The sequence below is a fragment of the Prunus dulcis genome, chromosome 4 (genome assembly GCF_902201215.1).
Source record: "Prunus dulcis chromosome 4, ALMONDv2, whole genome shotgun sequence".
Lineage (NCBI taxonomy): Eukaryota > Viridiplantae > Streptophyta > Magnoliopsida > Rosales > Rosaceae > Prunus > Prunus dulcis.
In genome coordinates this window covers 2,119,993-2,138,767 of record NC_047653.1, presented here as the reverse complement: position 1 = coordinate 2,138,767, position 18,775 = coordinate 2,119,993, and the positions used below count along the sequence as shown (strand labels likewise).

The 18,775-nt window shown below is 36.1% G+C and overlaps 5 protein-coding genes across 8 annotated transcripts; 1 reads left to right on the top strand and 4 right to left on the bottom strand.

Annotated features, from left to right (window-relative positions):
- The first annotated feature begins 1,658 nt into the window (after window positions 1-1,658).
- Window positions 1,659-3,272, top strand: LOC117625051 (dof zinc finger protein DOF1.4-like). 2 transcript variants are annotated; one of them, XM_034356618.1, is made up of 2 exons: window positions 1,659-1,992; window positions 2,086-3,272. In XM_034356618.1, exon 2 carries the CDS (start codon window positions 2,107-2,109, stop codon window positions 2,944-2,946), a length of 840 nt encoding a protein of 279 aa, XP_034212509.1. In that variant the 5' UTR covers window positions 1,659-1,992; window positions 2,086-2,106; the 3' UTR covers window positions 2,947-3,272. The 2 variants fall into 2 exon arrangements, with proteins under 2 accessions (XP_034212509.1, XP_034212508.1); XM_034356617.1 differs by having other exon boundaries at window positions 1,687-1,704.
- A 591-nt stretch (window positions 3,273-3,863) lies between these two features.
- Window positions 3,864-5,839, bottom strand: LOC117625052. Its single transcript, XM_034356619.1, has 3 exons — window positions 5,573-5,839; window positions 4,413-4,612; window positions 3,864-4,287 (listed from the first exon to the last, which is right to left on the bottom strand). The coding sequence occupies exons 1-3, from the start codon at window positions 5,660-5,662 to the stop codon at window positions 4,032-4,034; spliced, it is 546 nt and encodes a 181-aa protein (XP_034212510.1). The 5' UTR covers window positions 5,663-5,839; the 3' UTR covers window positions 3,864-4,031.
- A 1,347-nt stretch (window positions 5,840-7,186) lies between these two features.
- LOC117625053 lies at window positions 7,187-8,631 on the bottom strand. Of its 2 annotated transcripts, none has more exons than XM_034356620.1 (3): window positions 8,396-8,631; window positions 7,715-7,771; window positions 7,187-7,509 (listed from the first exon to the last, which is right to left on the bottom strand). In XM_034356620.1, exons 1-3 carry the CDS (start codon window positions 8,439-8,441, stop codon window positions 7,205-7,207), a joined length of 408 nt encoding a protein of 135 aa, XP_034212511.1. In that variant the 5' UTR covers window positions 8,442-8,631; the 3' UTR covers window positions 7,187-7,204. The 2 variants fall into 2 exon arrangements, with proteins under 2 accessions (XP_034212511.1, XP_034212512.1); XM_034356621.1 differs by having other exon boundaries at window positions 8,435-8,445.
- Window positions 8,632-12,204: 3,573 nt separating this feature from the next.
- Window positions 12,205-13,648, bottom strand: LOC117625793 (monothiol glutaredoxin-S17-like). The gene is made up of 2 exons (XM_034357353.1): window positions 13,374-13,648; window positions 12,205-12,792 (listed from the first exon to the last, which is right to left on the bottom strand). The coding sequence occupies exons 1-2, from the start codon at window positions 13,452-13,454 to the stop codon at window positions 12,391-12,393; spliced, it is 483 nt and encodes a 160-aa protein (XP_034213244.1). The 5' UTR covers window positions 13,455-13,648; the 3' UTR covers window positions 12,205-12,390.
- Window positions 13,649-16,569: 2,921 nt separating this feature from the next.
- Window positions 16,570-18,663, bottom strand: LOC117626342. Of its 2 annotated transcripts, XM_034358012.1 has the most exons (5): window positions 18,527-18,663; window positions 17,862-17,984; window positions 17,357-17,470; window positions 16,925-17,011; window positions 16,579-16,843 (listed from the first exon to the last, which is right to left on the bottom strand). In XM_034358012.1, the coding sequence occupies exons 1-5, from the start codon at window positions 18,558-18,560 to the stop codon at window positions 16,704-16,706; spliced, it is 498 nt and encodes a 165-aa protein (XP_034213903.1). In that variant the 5' UTR covers window positions 18,561-18,663; the 3' UTR covers window positions 16,579-16,703. The 2 variants fall into 2 exon arrangements, with proteins under 2 accessions (XP_034213901.1, XP_034213903.1); XM_034358010.1 differs by having other exon boundaries at window positions 16,570-17,011.
- Window positions 18,664-18,775: the final 112 nt, after the last annotated feature.

The window sequence follows — 18,775 nt, the reverse complement described above, 5'->3', positions numbered from 1 at the left end:
GTCAGTCATACACACGCGTGAATTAGTTTCAGAGTTAAAATCAACTCGAAAATCAAGTACAAAGTTCAATCACAAGACTTTCCCATAAAATAAGTCTCAAGTGCAGCATCAGGGAATTGAAATTTGAAAATGATGTTTATGATTGCTGACTAGCTAACAACAACTTGTTAATCAAAGTGACCATAATTAATGTTGCATGCACAAACCCTAAACATTTGGATCCACGTTTCCCCTTGGGACCATCATCCATTGCACACCCGGTCCAACCCCGGGACCCCTTCAAACCCATGATAACGCGACACGTGGAGCAATAATCTTTGGACCCCCCTTCCTAGTTCTTCCTCCCCCACATGGAAAATATAACTTAATTAGTGACAACGATAGTAAACAATAAAACGAGCCACCAAGGCGTTGGCAATGGCATGCGTTTCACATATTTTAAGCCCTTTTTTGGCAATTCTTCATTTGGTCAGTGAGATTGATTAAACTGTTAATATTCAATTACGAATGTGGTATGATGGCTTCGTTTCTGTGCTTAATTTGCATTAAGTTTAACTCGTTCACAACATATATTCTGTCGTCTCCTTTTGGATTATAATAAAATATGTGTGTGGAAGGCGACTATATACAACAAGAACCTCTACCTAACTAACCATTCGATGTGAAGAAGTTTCATTTCAATTCCTTTCACACTCTGTCTTTTGATCTTTGATCAACATCTAACAAAGATGGGATTTGCTTCAAATTATTTAATTAACAACACTTCCTGTGGTGCCTTAAAGTACATACATGCACGTGGCTCTCGTGCTCCTATTTGTTTGACGGCCAACTCCAACATATTCTGATGAAAACTTTTGTATTGTTCTAAATGTAATCTTGCGTGTAACAATCATGTTAATTTTCTCTGTAACGTTCTAATTTTATTTCCTAAAAAAAATGAAAAATTATCAGAGAGGAAACAAAATTCTAGGTGGGGGTTGTGGCTACATTGCAGAATTGCATGGTGCATGGATGTGATATATATATATATATATATATGAACACATAACGCCAACCTATCTACAACATGTAATCACATGTCCATAGGGCCATAGGATCATCAAAACCCTCCATTTGTCACCACGTGATGCTCAAGTGTCCACTTTCAGCCCTACAAAACTGGGGTCTACCCGCCACCCCTCTATATAAACAAACACTTGACTGATGGAGACGAGAGCTAGCTACTCCGTGGACCGTAGTGTACTTTTATTCCTTTACATGCTTATACGTTGATGGCCAAATTTTCTGAAATTATTGTTGTAAATGGTATTTGCCGAACACAATATTATCTAGAGGATCAAGTTTAATTTTGGGGAAACAAATGTGATCGATATTCATCGCTCATCGTGTGACACATTTTGCTTCATTTCCTAGTCCTTTATTCTCCGTTGATTTAATAAATTTCTATATCATTTATCAAAAATGGTTCAAATTATTATAATTATGTATTGCCTAGTTACGTAGTATATGTTCTTTTTACATCGCCAACATGTAGAGCACTATCGATGGTGTTGAAGCAGCCACATGTCAACAACCCACCTTCACCTTCGGGGTTAAGTAATTCTCTCTCTCTCTCTCTCCCTTCTAGTCCACGTTGTTTCTCTTGTTACTTAAGTACTTGAATTGTTTTCTTCTATAAAATTGTGCTGAGTAAGGAAGAGCATGGTACTATTGATTGTCACCTAAGTTGCATAATTTTTATAGGGTTGCCACCACCCACCAGTACCAAAACCCCACCTCTATCAATCACAAGCTATCCTGGACCATACAAAGCTTTTCTTAGAAATTTTCGATCATCCATCATTTCTTTTTATTCTTCTTGTTACAAATTATCAATTCACATTCATAGATATAGTATACATGGTTATATATAAAATATATTATATATAGAGAGCTTAAAATTATTAAGATAAGGAGACTGAAAGACATGCTCACTTCTCATCAGCTTCCAAGGCATTTCATTTCACCTGATATTAAAACCATACAATCATCCCTTTCCTCTGGTCATTTCACCTGACCTTGCGATCTTAATCTTTGTGGTTTCAGGTTTTGAGGGTGTTCGGGGTGATGGGTTTGAGTACCAAGCAAGTTTCTAGTGATGGGCTCGATTGGAGCCAGGCCAGCTTGTTGCAAGGTCAGACTTTTCAGCTCCCAAAATCACTTTCTGCCATGAGGAGGCAACAACAGCAACAACCTGAGCCTTTGAAGTGCCCAAGGTGTGAATCTACCAACACAAAGTTCTGCTACTACAACAACTACAACAAGCAACAGCCAAGGCACTTCTGCAGAGCTTGCAAGCGGCATTGGACCAAAGGCGGCACTCTCCGGAACGTCCCTGTTGGCGGTGGCCGCAAAAACAAGCGCCTCAAGAAATCATCAAACAGTACTTCTGCCTCTGCTGCAGCCACAACAACCACCACCACAAACAGTGCGGCAATTGATCAAACAGATCACCAAGAGCAGAAACCCATGTCTCAAGTTTTCTATCAGGCGCTGCCTCAACAGAATTTGGATAATACTATCATCTTTTCGTCCTCATCATCACCGGGTTTAAGTGCCAGTACTCTGCCTTTCCTTCATCAGAGTGGAAACTTGAGCTTTCCCTTCTCAAGCTCAATTAGCACCACTTCAAGTTCCTTTGACACGAACTTGTCTTCCATCTCAACATCTTTGCAATCCTCAAATGTTTATAACTACGCCACCGTGGCAGCCGAAGATCAATTCAAAGTCATGGAGGAGCCAACCATTACAAGCATCATGCCCAACATTTCTCAGCCTAATTGGAAAGTGCCCACTTCAAGCAACGCCATGGATGTGTATTCAAACGACTGGAACTGGGAAGACATTGAAACCCTTGTTTCTACTGATCTCAATCTGCCTTGGGACGGCTCTGATATAAAACCATAAGAGGAATTAGGTTTCTGTTTGAATTGGGTGTGTTCACAGTTCATAAGGCAGGGGAAACAGTCTCTTTCTTCTCTTAATGTCATTGTCAGTTTGTCACAGTTTCTACTTGACCAGGTGATAAATAATTTCTGCTAGTTATGAAATTTATGCAGAGAGATGTAGACTGTTTGAAGCTGTCTTTTTTTTCTTTTTTTTATTTATTTATAGGTTTTTCTTCTTAAGAATTAAGATGTCCATTAATTTGTAACTCTTTCCAGGGCTCTTTCATTTCCATTAACTTGATGGAAGGTCCATTTTTATGTATGTAAAAGTAGGTTTCCTGAGTTTGTTCGTTATTACAATATGAATGAAAATTGATAGAGTGTAAGTGAGTGCTTTGTGATAGGGAAATGGGGTCTCCTACAGCAGGGCAGACAGACAGACAGAAGAGAATGAGATGGAAGATTCTTGTGGATATATATGTAATGTATATTTGGATATCTGAATTAGATTACATGGATTTGTTTGCCCATATTTTATGACCACTGGTTCAGAATCATGCTTTGCTTCAAGTCCCGACAGAAAAATTGGGTTGTAAAGTAATTTTCCAAATATTATTTTTGATGTTCTTATAGGAAAGTATGCTTGAAAATGTATGAATCTGTTTCATATTATTTGATTCTTCAAAAAGCTCTTTCTTTGATCACATTGCAAAAGGGTCCACCTCTTCTCATCTTCTCACTCTAGTTCTAGAGACTACCATGTGCATGTTGGGGCCACAATTCTGAGACAGATGCTTCAAACGTAGGTTTATCTCAGATCAAAGGGTTAAAAAAAACAGCCATTAGTTTGAATAGAAATAGAATTCTGAAGCAAATTGTCATTGATGGATGGCTCCAAAAGCACCAGTCCAGTGATAGTTAGGACAAAATATAGCGTAAAATCCTCATCCAATTAAACTCCATATCATACATAAATCATAAATAATCAATCATAATGCGTTCTGTTAAGTCAAGTACATACATAATAAGATGAGCACTACAGTTGCTAATCAACCAACTACATCTGACAATAGAAGATCACTCTCACTTCCCTCAACTTGGTTTTTAAAGGTTCTGCATCCTCACGCCAGTGTCTCGGCTATAGGGAGTCTCCAGTTCGTTAGCCCTGGAATAGCTAACATAATAAAGCTCGGAGAATATCCCCGTGAAGACGACAAAGGCAGCGCCAGCCCCAAAGATTCCTTTCCTCAATGTCTCACACGATAGTTTTTCGTTCGTAAACACAGTCCTATACTTGGTGTGGTACGCGTTTCTCACTGAACCCGCAAGAAGGCATGCCTCAGCAATAAGAAAAAACACCCTGAAGTTTCAATGTGATGCCAGTAAGCAGGGTTAAGATTAATCGTCCGGTTATGAGCTTGTGAAAGTCTAGAGATTATTAACCAATATAATTTCTGAGCATGACCAAATTATAAGTGCACATACCAGCTGGTGATGAAGAGCATGATTGCCCATGACCTAGAACCGCTGGGTCTCAAAGCCTTTCCACAGCACAAGCATCGACTTACCCCCATTATAAGAACTTGACTTGCCAACAGGAACAGCAACGACCCCGCACCTAAGCCAGTTGCAATGTCAGAATCATATACACAATAGCTGGAATTTTCTAGAGTTTGAATCTTGGCCTGCAAGGGAGAATAATAGATGATTACGACCCGACCACGCATAGGAAATCTCACATGCGCTCCAGTTAGACTGAAGTTACTCAATTACTTCAACTAACAATGTTCCAATTGTAGGAGAAACCAGTTTGATGCGAATAATTTAAACTATTAGAATGTGTTTCCTCCTAGTTCGTGTTTACGCTTTAGAAATGAACTATCCCTCACTGCAATTCTTGTAGAACGCTGAGGATGCACACATCTTATGAGATTTATCTCCCTTCTTTGGCTTTTGTGAATCCCAACTTAAGATTCATAGTCAGCTTTCAAGTCTACCCTCTCTCTCTCATCTTATTCTTTGATATCTATCCATGTTATGCTGATTTAGTTTATTAGAAAATTTACATTCTAATAAACTAAATCACAGCTGTATGCACTTACAAGCAATTTCTACATTTCCCTCTGTAGCCTACGGTTTGATGGATTTCTCCAGTTTGAAAATTACCCAGATTCAGACCATACCCTCTAATCAAACACTAAATAGCCATTGCAAGTCTGCACCGGAATCCATCTCCAAAGCAAAATCATTTCCTCCTCACCAACAAATTTAATATCATTTTCACAAGGCGATATTTTACACTACTTTAATCTATAGGGAGGGAGATTTGAACTCGTATGCAACTTGCAAAGGTGCGGGCATATTACCCTAGCCAACTCGCCTAACCACATTTCATATTTTGGTTAAAAATCTCTGTTTCATGTTTCCCGCAAATTTTTCACTATCCATCGACAGACAATGAATATAGCAATAAGACAACTACTTTCTATGTCTGAAGGCCAAAGTAAAAGTGTGGCTGCAATAAACCCCTAAATCTGATAACAAAAACTGTGGAAAATTTGTAACGAAGATTTAAAAAAAAACATGAATAGTTTATAATTTCTAAATATTGAACCATATGAAATAATTCCAAGAGAGAGACTTACACTGGACCTTCGTTGCTCAGCAGCAACAGCAAGCGCAAAAGCAATCAGATCAAATACAAACACGACAATCAATAACGCCGTTGAAGCCATGCTTCCTTCGAAATCCCACAGAACCTCTCTTCTCTCTTCAAAGTCTAAAACCTCGACAAACAAAAACAAACGCAGACAGACAGAAGAAGATAAAGCGTCTCAGATGTTTTAATCACATCACAGTATAACGTTGTTGAACTCAAGAGGCAAAACACACGCACAGAAACGCACGCGCTTCTGAAACACCCACTTTTTTTTTTTTTACTTCATGGTGAATAACATAAACAAAAGTTTGTCAAAAAAATAAAAATAAATAAAATAAATAAAAGAGCCCCAAAAGGTGAAAAATAAAAATTGAAACAACCCGGCCGCCGCCCCAGCAAATAAAGGTTACCTAGATTCTCTCTCTTACAAAGGTTCACACTATTTGGGCTGGGATAATTGTCCGTGTACTCAATTTGGTTTGTCATAGCCCAATTGCCGATAGCACATCAAAGACTATTGTTTGGTCGTATGTCAGCTGGACTCATTTATGCAGGTGGTCAAAATACGCATGACACACCACTTTTACGGAAATATTTTTGCTCATTTATTTTCTCTGTCTCTCTTAATATTTGACACGTATCTATTAATTATGGTTGTAGATATAGACATGTGTCAAGTATTGAAAAAAATGGTAATGATATACCTTGGATTAAAGCACATTGTCAAAGTTTTGTTTAAAAAAGTCATAAATTCAAATTTCATGGACCATATATATTTTATAATACATTGTCGTTGTCGAAAAATAAAAAACATGTCACATTTAAAAAAATTTCTCTTACTGAAAAGGAAGACAATCTAAATTGGACGGCAATGCACATGCAGATACGGGCTTAACAAAGTTGACTAGAGCGGATAATTTGATTTCATAAATACATACATTATTGAATTAGAATCCACAGATTAAAACTTATAATTCTTGTCCTACGAATTACATCAAGGCATCAATAGAAATGGACATAAAGAAAAAAAAAATTTCGGATATATATGCTTGCTGATTTATAATAAGAAATGGAAATTTTGTATGTAAGAGAATCTGAATCCAGATTGTCAAATGCTAGGGTGGATATCTCTATGGAACCTAGCTAGAAAATTGTATTCTGAATGACAAGTAGTCAAAACTACAATTGCAACAAAAACATGGTAACCAAATCCTCCTCAACTACTAAAAACAGCACTTAGGCAAAGGCTATCAGGAAGTAACTCATCTCAATGTTGAGGATATACTTTCACCCTTGGCATAGGGCTAAGGGCAACCATGGGAACATATTACGTATATTAGCCATTGCAATAGGTGATGGTAATCCAATAATTATGTTAGCAACTATTAGATGATGTGCAAAATGTTGTATTTTTTCTTAAATCACGAGCAAAGGAAAATCTGCAAACATAAATCTCTTGCTCATTATTAGAGCTTATACATATTCGTTACATAGTAATTAACATATAATGTTTTAAAAAAAATTTGCTTTGAATTTAGAGTCCCAGAAACTCTCCGTTCTCTACTATTTCAACTGACAAAAGTTCTCACAAACCCGAAAACAAAGCAAACCTCAGACCTTATTGAGGGGCCAAACTTTCTTTATTAACCGGATAATAGCTATGAAGGTCATTATTAAAAGAAATATCTTTCTCCTGGCGGAGTGGACTTGGGCACACTGTAGACCAGTGGTCACCAATCTTCCCACAAATACAACACACCTTGAAAGCATCTTGGCCACAACAGCTGCCTCGAAAGAACCTATGACAAACCGAACAAACTATATCGCCACCACTGCCAACTGTTGCATTCTTTGGGACACGTTTCCTATAAGGGCAGACTGAAGGAGGATGCTCATCCACCTTTAAACAAAACAAACATTCACCTGTGCACAAATATATAGATATTACGTCATAATTAAGAAGAGAAAAAATGAAAGCTATGATGAAACATAGAGAAGCAGCATATGCAAGGGTTGAATGAAAATGCCTGAGTGTGGAAGGAGAGGAAGGGAGTTGGAAAAAGGTGGGAGGAGGGAGGAGGCTATCTATAGGTTTTTTTTTCTTCTGTCTCTAAAATCAAAAGCATACCAGGAAGAACAGGAGGGCCCCAGCCGAAAGGAATATAATCAAGATCAGCCTTGCTACCTGTTTGCAATCACATCGTCAAATACCAATATAAAAAAAGTGATGATGTGAAAACCCAACAAGGCAGTTGAATAGTAACAAATAGATCAATATAATGCCAAAATTGAGCAACAAACTCAAAAGTAATTTTCCTCTAAAAGTATTTCCAAATCAATTGATTTAGGATATTTCACTAAACAGTGGCAGATTCATGAATTTTCTTCTTAGGGCAAGAAAAAACTACGACCAACTCACTATCAGTGAAGATTAATCAACTCTTTAACACTAGAGGGAATGGCTAAACTACTTTCATAGAGATTCCTCATCATCATCATCATCGTTCATCCTCATTCATGGACAAAAAAAAAAAAAAAAGGGGGAAGCAAACAGAGCACGTGAGTATTTTTTTAAAACCATATTTTAATAATCATCATCATATAAACTGGACATCAAATAATTCCATGGAAACAGTTTGCTCTAATATATCATCACCGTCCTCCCCTACCACTACATGAACCAAAAAGTAAATAATTATCATTGCAAAAAGATAATGTTTCATACACATAAAATTTAAAGCCCACGTAATTAAATTGTAGATATTCATCGTGACAAACCCTTAAATTAAAGGAAAAAGGAAAAACATACAATTTGCAAAAGTGGAGACGTATAGGGATCGAGGGGAACCATGCATCTTTGGCGAGCAAAGGTCCTTTCCGCCGTCGTCCTCCGCTTGGGTGTCACCGTCAGCACGGATTGGCGTATCATGTTGAGGGGGACCATATTTGGCGAGAAAAGATCCTTTCCGCAGATGTTGTCCATATCTGTGTGTGGAGCTTGGTGTTTGGCTTTGCGGTTGTGAGAGAAAAAACGACTGGAGATTGGGTGCAATGATGAATTGTGAGAGAAAGAAAGAACGGCGTTTCTTGCTTACATGTTATATAGGCGGTTTGGCTTGATTGAATAACCAACCATATTATGACCATATTAATCAATATTATTTTTTTCCATTCAGTCTTGATTAAATAATAAATTATCATTAAAAACTATTAGACCCCAATGCACGCATCTTTAATAAGCAGGGCATTAATTTCTAGTTTTGATTTTCCGATTTCGTTTGGGATTTTGTTTTTCTGAATTAGAGCAGGAATATTTTGGTGATTTTGATTTTGAGTCCCAAATAAATGAAGTTAATTAATGTGGTTTTTCCTTTGTCTTCGTTTCCTTTTATTTTCAAGTTTGTGCTAATACTTCCGAAATTTGTGAGTCTTGTTTGTGAGTCTTGCATATATACTTCCAATCCAATCCAATCCCTCTGTCCTCCTTCCTCTTTTCCCTTCTTTCCATATCCTCCTTGGACTTCTCCTGCTCTGTTGCATGCGTAAGTATTTCTTATTGGGCTTATTTATTTGGGTGGTTTTGTTTCATTTCTCTATTGCTTTAACTGGCCTCAATGTTCTTCTTCTTCTTCTAACAGACCTCGTAAGCTCTGTGAACTTTGAGATCCGCTCAGATGGATTATATAAGTTTAATTGATGACAGAAAAAGTTAGAAACCATGAATTACACATTTGAACTCATTTCTAATTGAATTCATAATGTTAGCATCTCAATTGCTTATCTAATTGATTTCTGAATTTCAAATCCATGCACAGGTTTGTTGGTTTATAAGTGTGATTGCTGAAATGTAATCAGAACAAAGAAGTTTCTATTCTTTGTTTAAAAGGCAGCTTTGGATCACAGTCCAAGTATGCAGCAGAAAATGTAATAGTCTTGGGCCACTTGTCTTTATCTCATAGGGTAGTTAAATGAGTGGCTAGGATTGAATGATGTAATGAAGAATATTCCATTCCTAACGGTTTTTGTCATAGCACAATATATGCACGTTATATTGGAGCTGAGCTAATACAATTTAGCTAGCTTCTTCTCCAATCTCTCTCTCTCTGAAATTCTCTCCTCTTTCATCTAGTCAATCTCTCTGCATTTCTATAAGCCTTATTACATTGATGATTGAATAAATATACAAGATAATGGTCTGTATATGTTAACAAGGTTTTGCCGAGGGTTGAGGAGAATATAATTACAACAGCATATTATGGACTCAGTTTAAACATTTTTGTTGAAGTGATCATCTCCAAATACATCTCCAATTGCAGCATTAGTTTGGACCTTTTTGCCTAAATTCACACTATAGTTTCTATCTGCACTTTTTAAAAACTGATATTCCAGAGAAAAGAAACTAGAAAATAGTAAGTAATTAGATGTTGTAAGATTATTTGCTCATCTACTACCTAATTAGATGTTCCATCACATCAGATTTAAGACCATTCATCTTTCAAAAATATAACATTGAGATTATTAGTTTAAAAGAATTTGCCTCTGGTATTTTCATCTGTGCGAGTAATTCCTTGGCTCTTTGCTAATGCAGAACCTCGTTGCTAAACTTGGAGTTCAGAGGATCACAGGCATTACCGTTTTCAACACAAGAGAGGAACAAACATACGACCCTTTGCCAGATTTGGAGGTTAGGTTCTTTTTTTCTCTAAGAAAAAAGTAGTTAGGTTAGGTATCCATCTGCCTTGTCACCCTTTCATCCAGACACATAATGCTGCCTGATTTTTAATGTGCTGTATTTGCCATCTAAACTGTAACACCAAATGCTTTTGGTTATCGTTCTGTCCTGACCAGCCTTATGGACTGGTGCAGATTTTTGTAAGGACCAAGCCAACCATCAACAGGCCTTGAAAGGCAGTTCTTTATAGTTTCCAAATCTTATGATTGCATCTGATTTCTCTTCATACTATAAAAGCGTTTCTGTGTAAGTGGATTGTACTTGTAATTCAATTAGATAGGTATTTACCTAATCAGCAACTAGCTTATTTGTCTGCACACTTTCGGTTTCAGATTTATGGATAGGAAGCCTGCTTTTTTATACTCTGCACACAAAACATGACTTGTGCATGTAGCTCCTTTAGTTTGGCTTCATTTTCCAGTAACAAGTAAAATTTAAGAGCATCATATCAAAACTGCAGAAGAAGAGAAGGAAAGGCTCTGCACACGATATGAACAACTGAGTGAGCAACAAAACTCCTTTACTCCTTATAGTGAAATCGAATACACCAAAATTTTCTGATGGGTTGATGTCATGTCAGGAAAGAAAGAAAGGAGTCTGATATCTGAGCATGAGAAAGCTTGTACTGATAAAATTGCTAAACTGGAAGAGTCCTTGAAAAAGAAGAAGCAGGTACTACCCCACTCTCTCTCTCTTCCTTGAAAATAAAAAGAAGAAGCTTGTACTGATATCTCCATGTATATATATTTGTGCAAACATGTCTCAAAACCACATTTTCTGTTTATAAACTCAGGATGACAGAACTTGCAGCGAGTACTTCAGACGAGGAAATCTGAGAAAGACTCTTGGCTCATTTCTGGAGAGTACTGTTTGAGCTCAAGTCGAGCAGCTAGACTCTGTTTTAAAAGAAATATTACAGCCGGTCGGCTATATCGGTTTTTTCAATTTTTTAAAGAAATAGTATCGCCGCTCGGCTATACTCGGGATTTCTAATTTTTAAACTTGGTTTTTCCCATTTTTAAAAGAAATAGCATAGCCAAACGGCTTTACTCGTTAAAGAGAGTATAGCCTGGCGGTATACCAGGTTTTTCGACTTTTTAAATTTTTTAAAAGAAATAGTATAGCCAGGCGGCTATACTCTTTTTTTCCCCCCTCCCCAATTTTTCATATCAATCAACCCAGGCATGACAACGGCCTTTCCAACTTGGATTGTCCATGATTTTCTGCTCATTTACACATTTCATAAATGAAACAAAATCAACCATTCGGTGCCAAAACAATAATATAGAGCAGTAATGACCCTGTGAGGCGTCACGATGTCCTTGCTGGTTATCCAGTAATGTTGGTAAGCAAGCAAGCAAGCAGGCTGCAGTTTTTCTGATATTGCTGTAAAATAGAAAGTAAATTAAAGTCCATTATGACGCTCAAATTGCAATGCAGAGCCAAAACAGAGGAAGTCAAATACTCAGTAGAATTCATAAACAAACCAGCAAACCTACAACTTCTTTCTTGACGGGTTCACCATCATCTACACCGAAATATGCTCATGCGTATACAAAATGCATTGGTATATACGCAGAAATTTGTTCACGCAAATTGGTTTGTTTTTTGTTTTGTACAACTTTCAACATCATTAAAAACTTGTAGTAATAGTTCAGAGAGCAAAGCAAAGTGACATTTATAATAGTTCAGGTTCACAATTTAGTGTATATTATATATTGATTTCACGTTGAGAAAGTAATCCCATTAAAAATTATTGATGGAATATTATATTATTGAAACAGATTCATTATCCATTGATCAATTGGTTAAATATCTAAAAGCCACCTGCCCTGTTGTCCACTAACAGAGTGTACTATTCAAAAAAGAAAGTAACCCATAAAAGATACAGAAATTAGCCAGGCAAATAAACACTTTAAGAATCAAAACATTACATTGCAAATGCCTCAATATCTTTTCTTCTATCAAAATCACATTTTGCAAAAGTTCAGTGCTTTCTCTTGTGCAACTTTTCTATTGTGTAATCTATCCAAACACAGTTGGATCAGATGGGCAACCTTTCATTAGAGTTCCTATGTACGAAAACCACAAGCCCTCCCTTCAAAGTAGACATGTGGTAATAGTGGCCAGTTAGAATACTTTTGTATCCCCTCCATAACTTCATTGTCCGTGAGAAGATCAAAACTTCCAAATTCGACCTCATGTTCCTTCAACATGTTAACAGCTATTTTGCTAAATTCACATTTGGGATCCTCAGGGGTTCCTTTCATGAAAAGCATGACTCGATTGGAGTCAATCAGCTGTTGCAGCCGCCTTTTCAAGGCATCATCAAGGCCATCTTGCGCTTGAATTTGCTCTTGGGAAGATTCATTTTCTTTTGTCAACTCTGGAGCAGGTTCTTCAGGCTTAACTGCAACTTTATTAGCCAAACTAGATGGATCTGCACCTTCTAATGTATCAGCCACCTTTCCATCCTGCCAAGAGACAGCACAAACAACAAATATGACCAGGAGAATAACAAAGTTAAGCGTTCTATTGCATGTGACATCTAAACACCTCAAGTTGCAGTACAATAAAGAAAACCACCATCTAAAATTCTCTCAGATTTAGTAAATCACTTTTTGAGTGGATTGGCTGGAGAGAGAAGAAGAGAGAATCTTGTTTTTTGTTTTTGTTTTTTTATGTTTGTATTGTTGGGGTAAAGTTCATGGGCTTTTGTTTTTTGGTCTGAAATTCACTGGGTATCTAGGTATTAAACAAACAAAAGTTACCTAGTCAAACAAACAAAATGATTGCATCAACTCATCGTCCTCAGATCCTAGTCAAACAAACAAAATGATGCCATTGAACTTCTACCACCCACTCTAACCTGAGCCTGTCAATAGTTAAATCTCATTAAAAACAACATTCATACTGCCACTATTATCATATACTTATCAATAATAATAAACCCTGAAACTCAATTTCAAAATAAGACCCATATTTCACATAACCTGATTATTTAAACAAAACACCAGAAAATAAACCCAGTTAGAGATGCGAAGTGGACAAATACCTCGTCCATGTGCTTCGAAGCCTCACAACTCGAGGGCCAGACCACCTTCTTGGATTGCGAAACCGTCACTGATCCACCCATAGATAACGGAGTCTTTCAAATTCTAAACCCTAAACGTGCAAAAACAAAGAGAGAGAGATGGAGACAAAAAAAGAAAAGAAAGACAAGACTATTATATATGAAGGCAGAGGCATAATTTTGAGAAACCTTTTCCTTTTTCCCGAAGAATTTAGGGAAACTTTCAAAATATCAAGAAATATCCTTTATTAATTAAACTTCTAAAACAAGATAACTTGAATAATATGAAATAAAATAACAAAAAAGTTAAAATATATCGTAGTGGGTACTTTTTTATTTTATAAAACTTTCATTCCTTACTTCTTATTTTTATATTTTAAAAATATATTCCTTCCAAAAACAGACTTTACATTTCAAATTAAAAATATATATCCCTTCCAAAAATAAAATATATTCACGATAGTGAATATTGATTTGTGAATTAAAGATCGACCAGAAAACAAAAAGATTTGTGAAGGGCATATTTTCGTCCCAAAAAAAAAAAAAAAAAGTTGGGCATATGGGTATTTTAGTCTTTTGGGCCTGATGGAGTGTCAAACGGAATTAGGGCTCCTACAATAGTGGGCCTCATTTCAGGAATTGTATCTTCCAGGCTCACAAATTTTGGGGATTGAGAATTAGAGAGAGGTGAGAGATAGACATTGTCATCAAAAAATAATAATTTGTTTCCTAGCCAAATGAACCATTCATTGCGTACATTCATTTGTATCTTTATGTGTGGTCTCCCAATCTAACAATACGACAATATAATTTTTATTTTTATTTTCCTTTTAAAATCAAATACAAATGTTGGATTTGATAAACTCTAATCAATATTTGATTTGATTAATTAATGAATTAAGGAATTGGGATCATCGGATTTAGAGATATCCCTAATTAATAAGGAGCAAAACATTTTTCTATTATAATAGGACAGTCTCGATTTCTTGGATCACAAGAGTCCAAGAGATTGTGGTCACCTACCATTGTATATTAATCTAATGGTTTAAAAAGGTTTTTTAAAAGGAGTGCAAGAGTGAGTGAACCGTTGAATTTACATCTAACGGTGAGTGACCACAAATCTCTTAGACCAAAAAAGTCCAAGAGATTGTGGTTACCCACTGTTGGATTTAATCTAATGGTTTAAAAAAGTTTCTGAAAAGGATGGCAAAAGTGAGTGAACCGTTGAATTTACATCTAACGGTGAGTGACCACAAGAGTCCAAGAGATTGTGGTCACCCACCGTTGGATATTAATCTAATGGTTTAAAAAGGTTTCTTAAAAGGAGTGCAAGAGTGAGTGAACTATTGAATTTATATCTAACGGTGAGTGACCACAAATCTCTTGGACCACAAGAGTCCAAGAGATTGTAGTCACCCACCGTTGGATATTAATCTAATGGTTTAAAAAGGTTTCTTAAAAGGAGTGCAAAAGTGAGTGAACCGTTGAATTTACATCTAACAGTGAGTGACCACAAATCTTTTGGACCACAAGAGTCCAAGAGATTGTGGCCACCCACCGTTGGATATTAATCTAATGGTTTAAAAAGGTTTCTTCAAAGGAATGCAAGAGTGAGTGAACCGTTGAATTTATATCTAACGGTGAGTGACCACAAATCTCTTGGACCCATGTCGTCCAAGAGATTGTGGTCACCCACCGTTGGATATTAATCTAATGGTTTAAAAATATTTCTTAAAAGGAGTGCAAGAGTGAGTGAATCGTTGAATTTACATCTAACGATAAGTGACCACAAATCTCTTGGACCCATGTAGTCCAAGAGATCAGGACTGTATAGCAGTCCCGATCTCTTGGACCACAAGAATCCAAGAGATTGTGGTCACCCACTGTTGGATATGACACTTGTTGTTTACCTTTTCCTTCAAGAAAGAATTGAGTGAGGGAACTTTCACAATTTATCATTAATGTATTGGTCCAAAATTTAGTCATTTCAATCTCATGGACGTATGATAGCTAGCTAATTAGAATGAATGAATTCAGCAAATCCTTTTTTTTTTTTTTGGGTTTCCCAAGGTATCCCCAGGCATGGCTCAGGCCTAATCCTCCAAGGTACTGTCAGGCGCATATGCGAAGACCTCTCCCAAGAAAGTTTTATGCATTCACAGGGGCTTAAACCCGAGACCACTTGCTTAAACGACCAGAGCCCCTTCCACTTTGACCAACCTTCATTGGTAATTCAGCAAATCCTTTATGCGAGCCATAAGTTATAGTAATTGGCTATGTATCGTATGATAACAACTAGGTCACCAATTATGACATGATTAAACTGCAAACAAAAAAAGCATCCCTAGAAACCTCAATTGAAGAAATTGACTCATTAAGGGCCTGTTTAGTATTCAACTTAAATCTAATTTTTTAAACTCAAAAACAGAATTTGAGTTCAAAACAAAGAAAACCCGTTTGGTATCCCTGTTTTTTATTTTTTTTTTCACAACCCACAAGTTCTCTAAATTTTAATATTTGAAAACAGTTTTCAAGTTGCATACTAAACACGTTTTTCAATCTTAAAAATAGATTTAAGAACTCTTTGTTTTTAAAAAAATCAAAATTTTTGAGTTCCCTATTTGAATAGGAACGCCCCTATTTCTTGGCATTTTTTAAGCTAATGCTTGGCGCTGTGTAGTTATATGGTTGTCTCATGCTGCAGAAGTTGATCTGCTCCATAATTTTGTAAGCTCTGTACTTCCATAGGTTGTCGAAACATCACTTGGTCCTCATATGATATATCATATGCATGAATGACACTGCCATCACTTGGCTCCGCCTTCCTTTTCTATGTGTACGATATTATTATTATTATTTGACTCGTCTTCTATTACAATTATTAATATCTTTGAATGTATTTCAACTCGATCTTTATTCTTCATATTTATTACTAAACTTTTCGACATTTAACTTATTGTAAAGTGTTATAAATGACGGATGTGAAAACTCATTATAATATTTATTACTAAACTTTTTCATTTTACCTTTGTTATTTTACCCAGTCATCATTCAATTCAAACCGTGGTCATTCATGCCTAGTTGTTTAGAATAACATAAAGTATACTGAACCCATAAGAGAAAAACAAAATCATAAGATAAAAACTAGTTCAAGCATAAGAATATAATAGACCATGTTATGCAAATTGCAATTCATTTGTGACAAAAACAATACACGATGTAGACATCAAAAGATTAGGATGCATGGTATTTATGGCAAACGACATATAAAAAAAACACTTCTTTCTCCCTTGCTTCAACTCTAGTTTACAATTAAGGGCGATTATAGACTATAATAGAAGGAACATAAGGGTCGAAAGAAAAATCAGGATTCGGCTCGAGTTCCGGGCACTCAAATTCCATGTGTTCACCTCGCTTCCCACATATTAAACAATCCTTGAAGAGTGCACGTCCTAGGGTTATGCCACAATTAGCACAACGTGAGTCTCTAAAGAAGCAGCCACATACAAGACATGTAACCACACAACTCTCACCAACAATTGCGTTCTCTGGGACCTCATCAATGTAAGAGCATAGTTCTGTATGGTGGTCACCCACCTTTAAACAATACTTACATTCACCTGTGTGCAATTTGTAGATCCATTGTTAAATACAATGTAAACAATAAAAATAATCTTTTTTTAAGACAATAAATGAATGAAGATGATAAAACCCAAAAATCAGTATTACAAGCATATTACATAAAATAACAACAAATACATAGATATTATGTCATAAGAGAGAAAAAAAAAATGTAAATATAAAAGGTGCATGCACATCTTTTTTGTCCCTAAAATCCAAGCTTACCAATAAGATTAGGACAGAAGAGGCTATAGCTTACCAATAATATAGTTAGACTATTGCTTCTGTTCAAAAAAAAAAAATCAAAATCAAAATCAAAATCAAAATCAAAACCAAAAGCATACCAATTTCTTCATCCTCTGATTCATCAGTCTCTGATTCATAATTCTCTGATTCTTCATTCTCTGATTCTTCATGCTCTGATTCTTCTTTAGGCTGTGATTCTTTAGGCTTGCTCTCTGTTTCCATGCAATTACATTGTGAAAATACAAAAGAAAAAGAAAAAGGTGATAATGCAAAGAAGTTATTGGAATAACATCTATGATCCCATCAACAAATAACTATATTATTAAATATTGGTTATGCTTGATGCAAACGCCAAAATAACTTAGCTAGGGAAAACATCTTTTTAACTTACAAGTTGTTTTAAACATGACATAGAACAACAACAACTGCATAGATATTATGTCATAAAATAGAGAACCATGCATATATATTTTTCTTTCTTGTCTCTAAATTAGAGAGCATCCCAATAGAATTAGGAAGGCGGAGGCTAGACTATCGCTTTTATTCACACACACACACACACACACACACACACACACACACACACTCACACACAAAACATACCCTTGGGAATGTAAGGGCCCTGGAACAAATAAAAATAATAATTGCTATGAAGTTCTTTGAGAAGTTCTTCTTTCGTTAGTTTTGTAGTCTCTGGTTCCGTCTTTGATTCTTCGGCCTTCCTATCTGTTTACATGCAATTACATTGTTAAATGCCAAAACAAAACAAAAAAAACAAAACAAAAAAAAAAAAGGGTAAGAGAATGGGTTATGATGTCGAAGAAGTTAGAAGGAATAATATACATGATCCCATCAACAAATAAATACCTGAACCCTATCCATCGTGCACATACCAAAATAACTTGGCCGGAAAAATCATCTTTAAAAATTGATTAAATCTTCTGGCATAAGATGTATCCTCTAATTACAACAACAAAAATAAAATAAAAACAACACTTTCTTTTTTCCAAACCACACAAAGCCCAAGCAAATTTCATATAATCTTTCTCGGAAACCCTAAAAACAAAAATCAAGAGCATACCGAAGGATATATAATAGAACAATGTGATTGAGTGGAGGAAAGACAAAAAATTAAATATTTTCAATGTGAAAATATAATTTTTTATACACAAAAGCTGTGGCATAAAATTAATTTAAAGCTCAAGCAATTCAATTGCAGATAGTCTTGGTCACTCTTGAATTAAAAGAAAAAGAAAAAGCATACACACCGATTATTGACGTATTGCAGTTGAGAGGGGCCATAGCTGGCGAGAAAAGGTCCTTTCCGCAGACGTTGTCGGTGGCTGTGTAGAGCTTGGTGTTTGGCTTTGCGGTTGAGAGAGAAAAAACGACTGGCGGTCGGGTGCAGGATGAATTGTGAGAGAAAGAAAGAACGGCGTTTCTTGCTTACATGCTATATAGGCGGTTCGGCTTGATTGAATAACCGACCACATTATGACCATATTAATCAATATTAT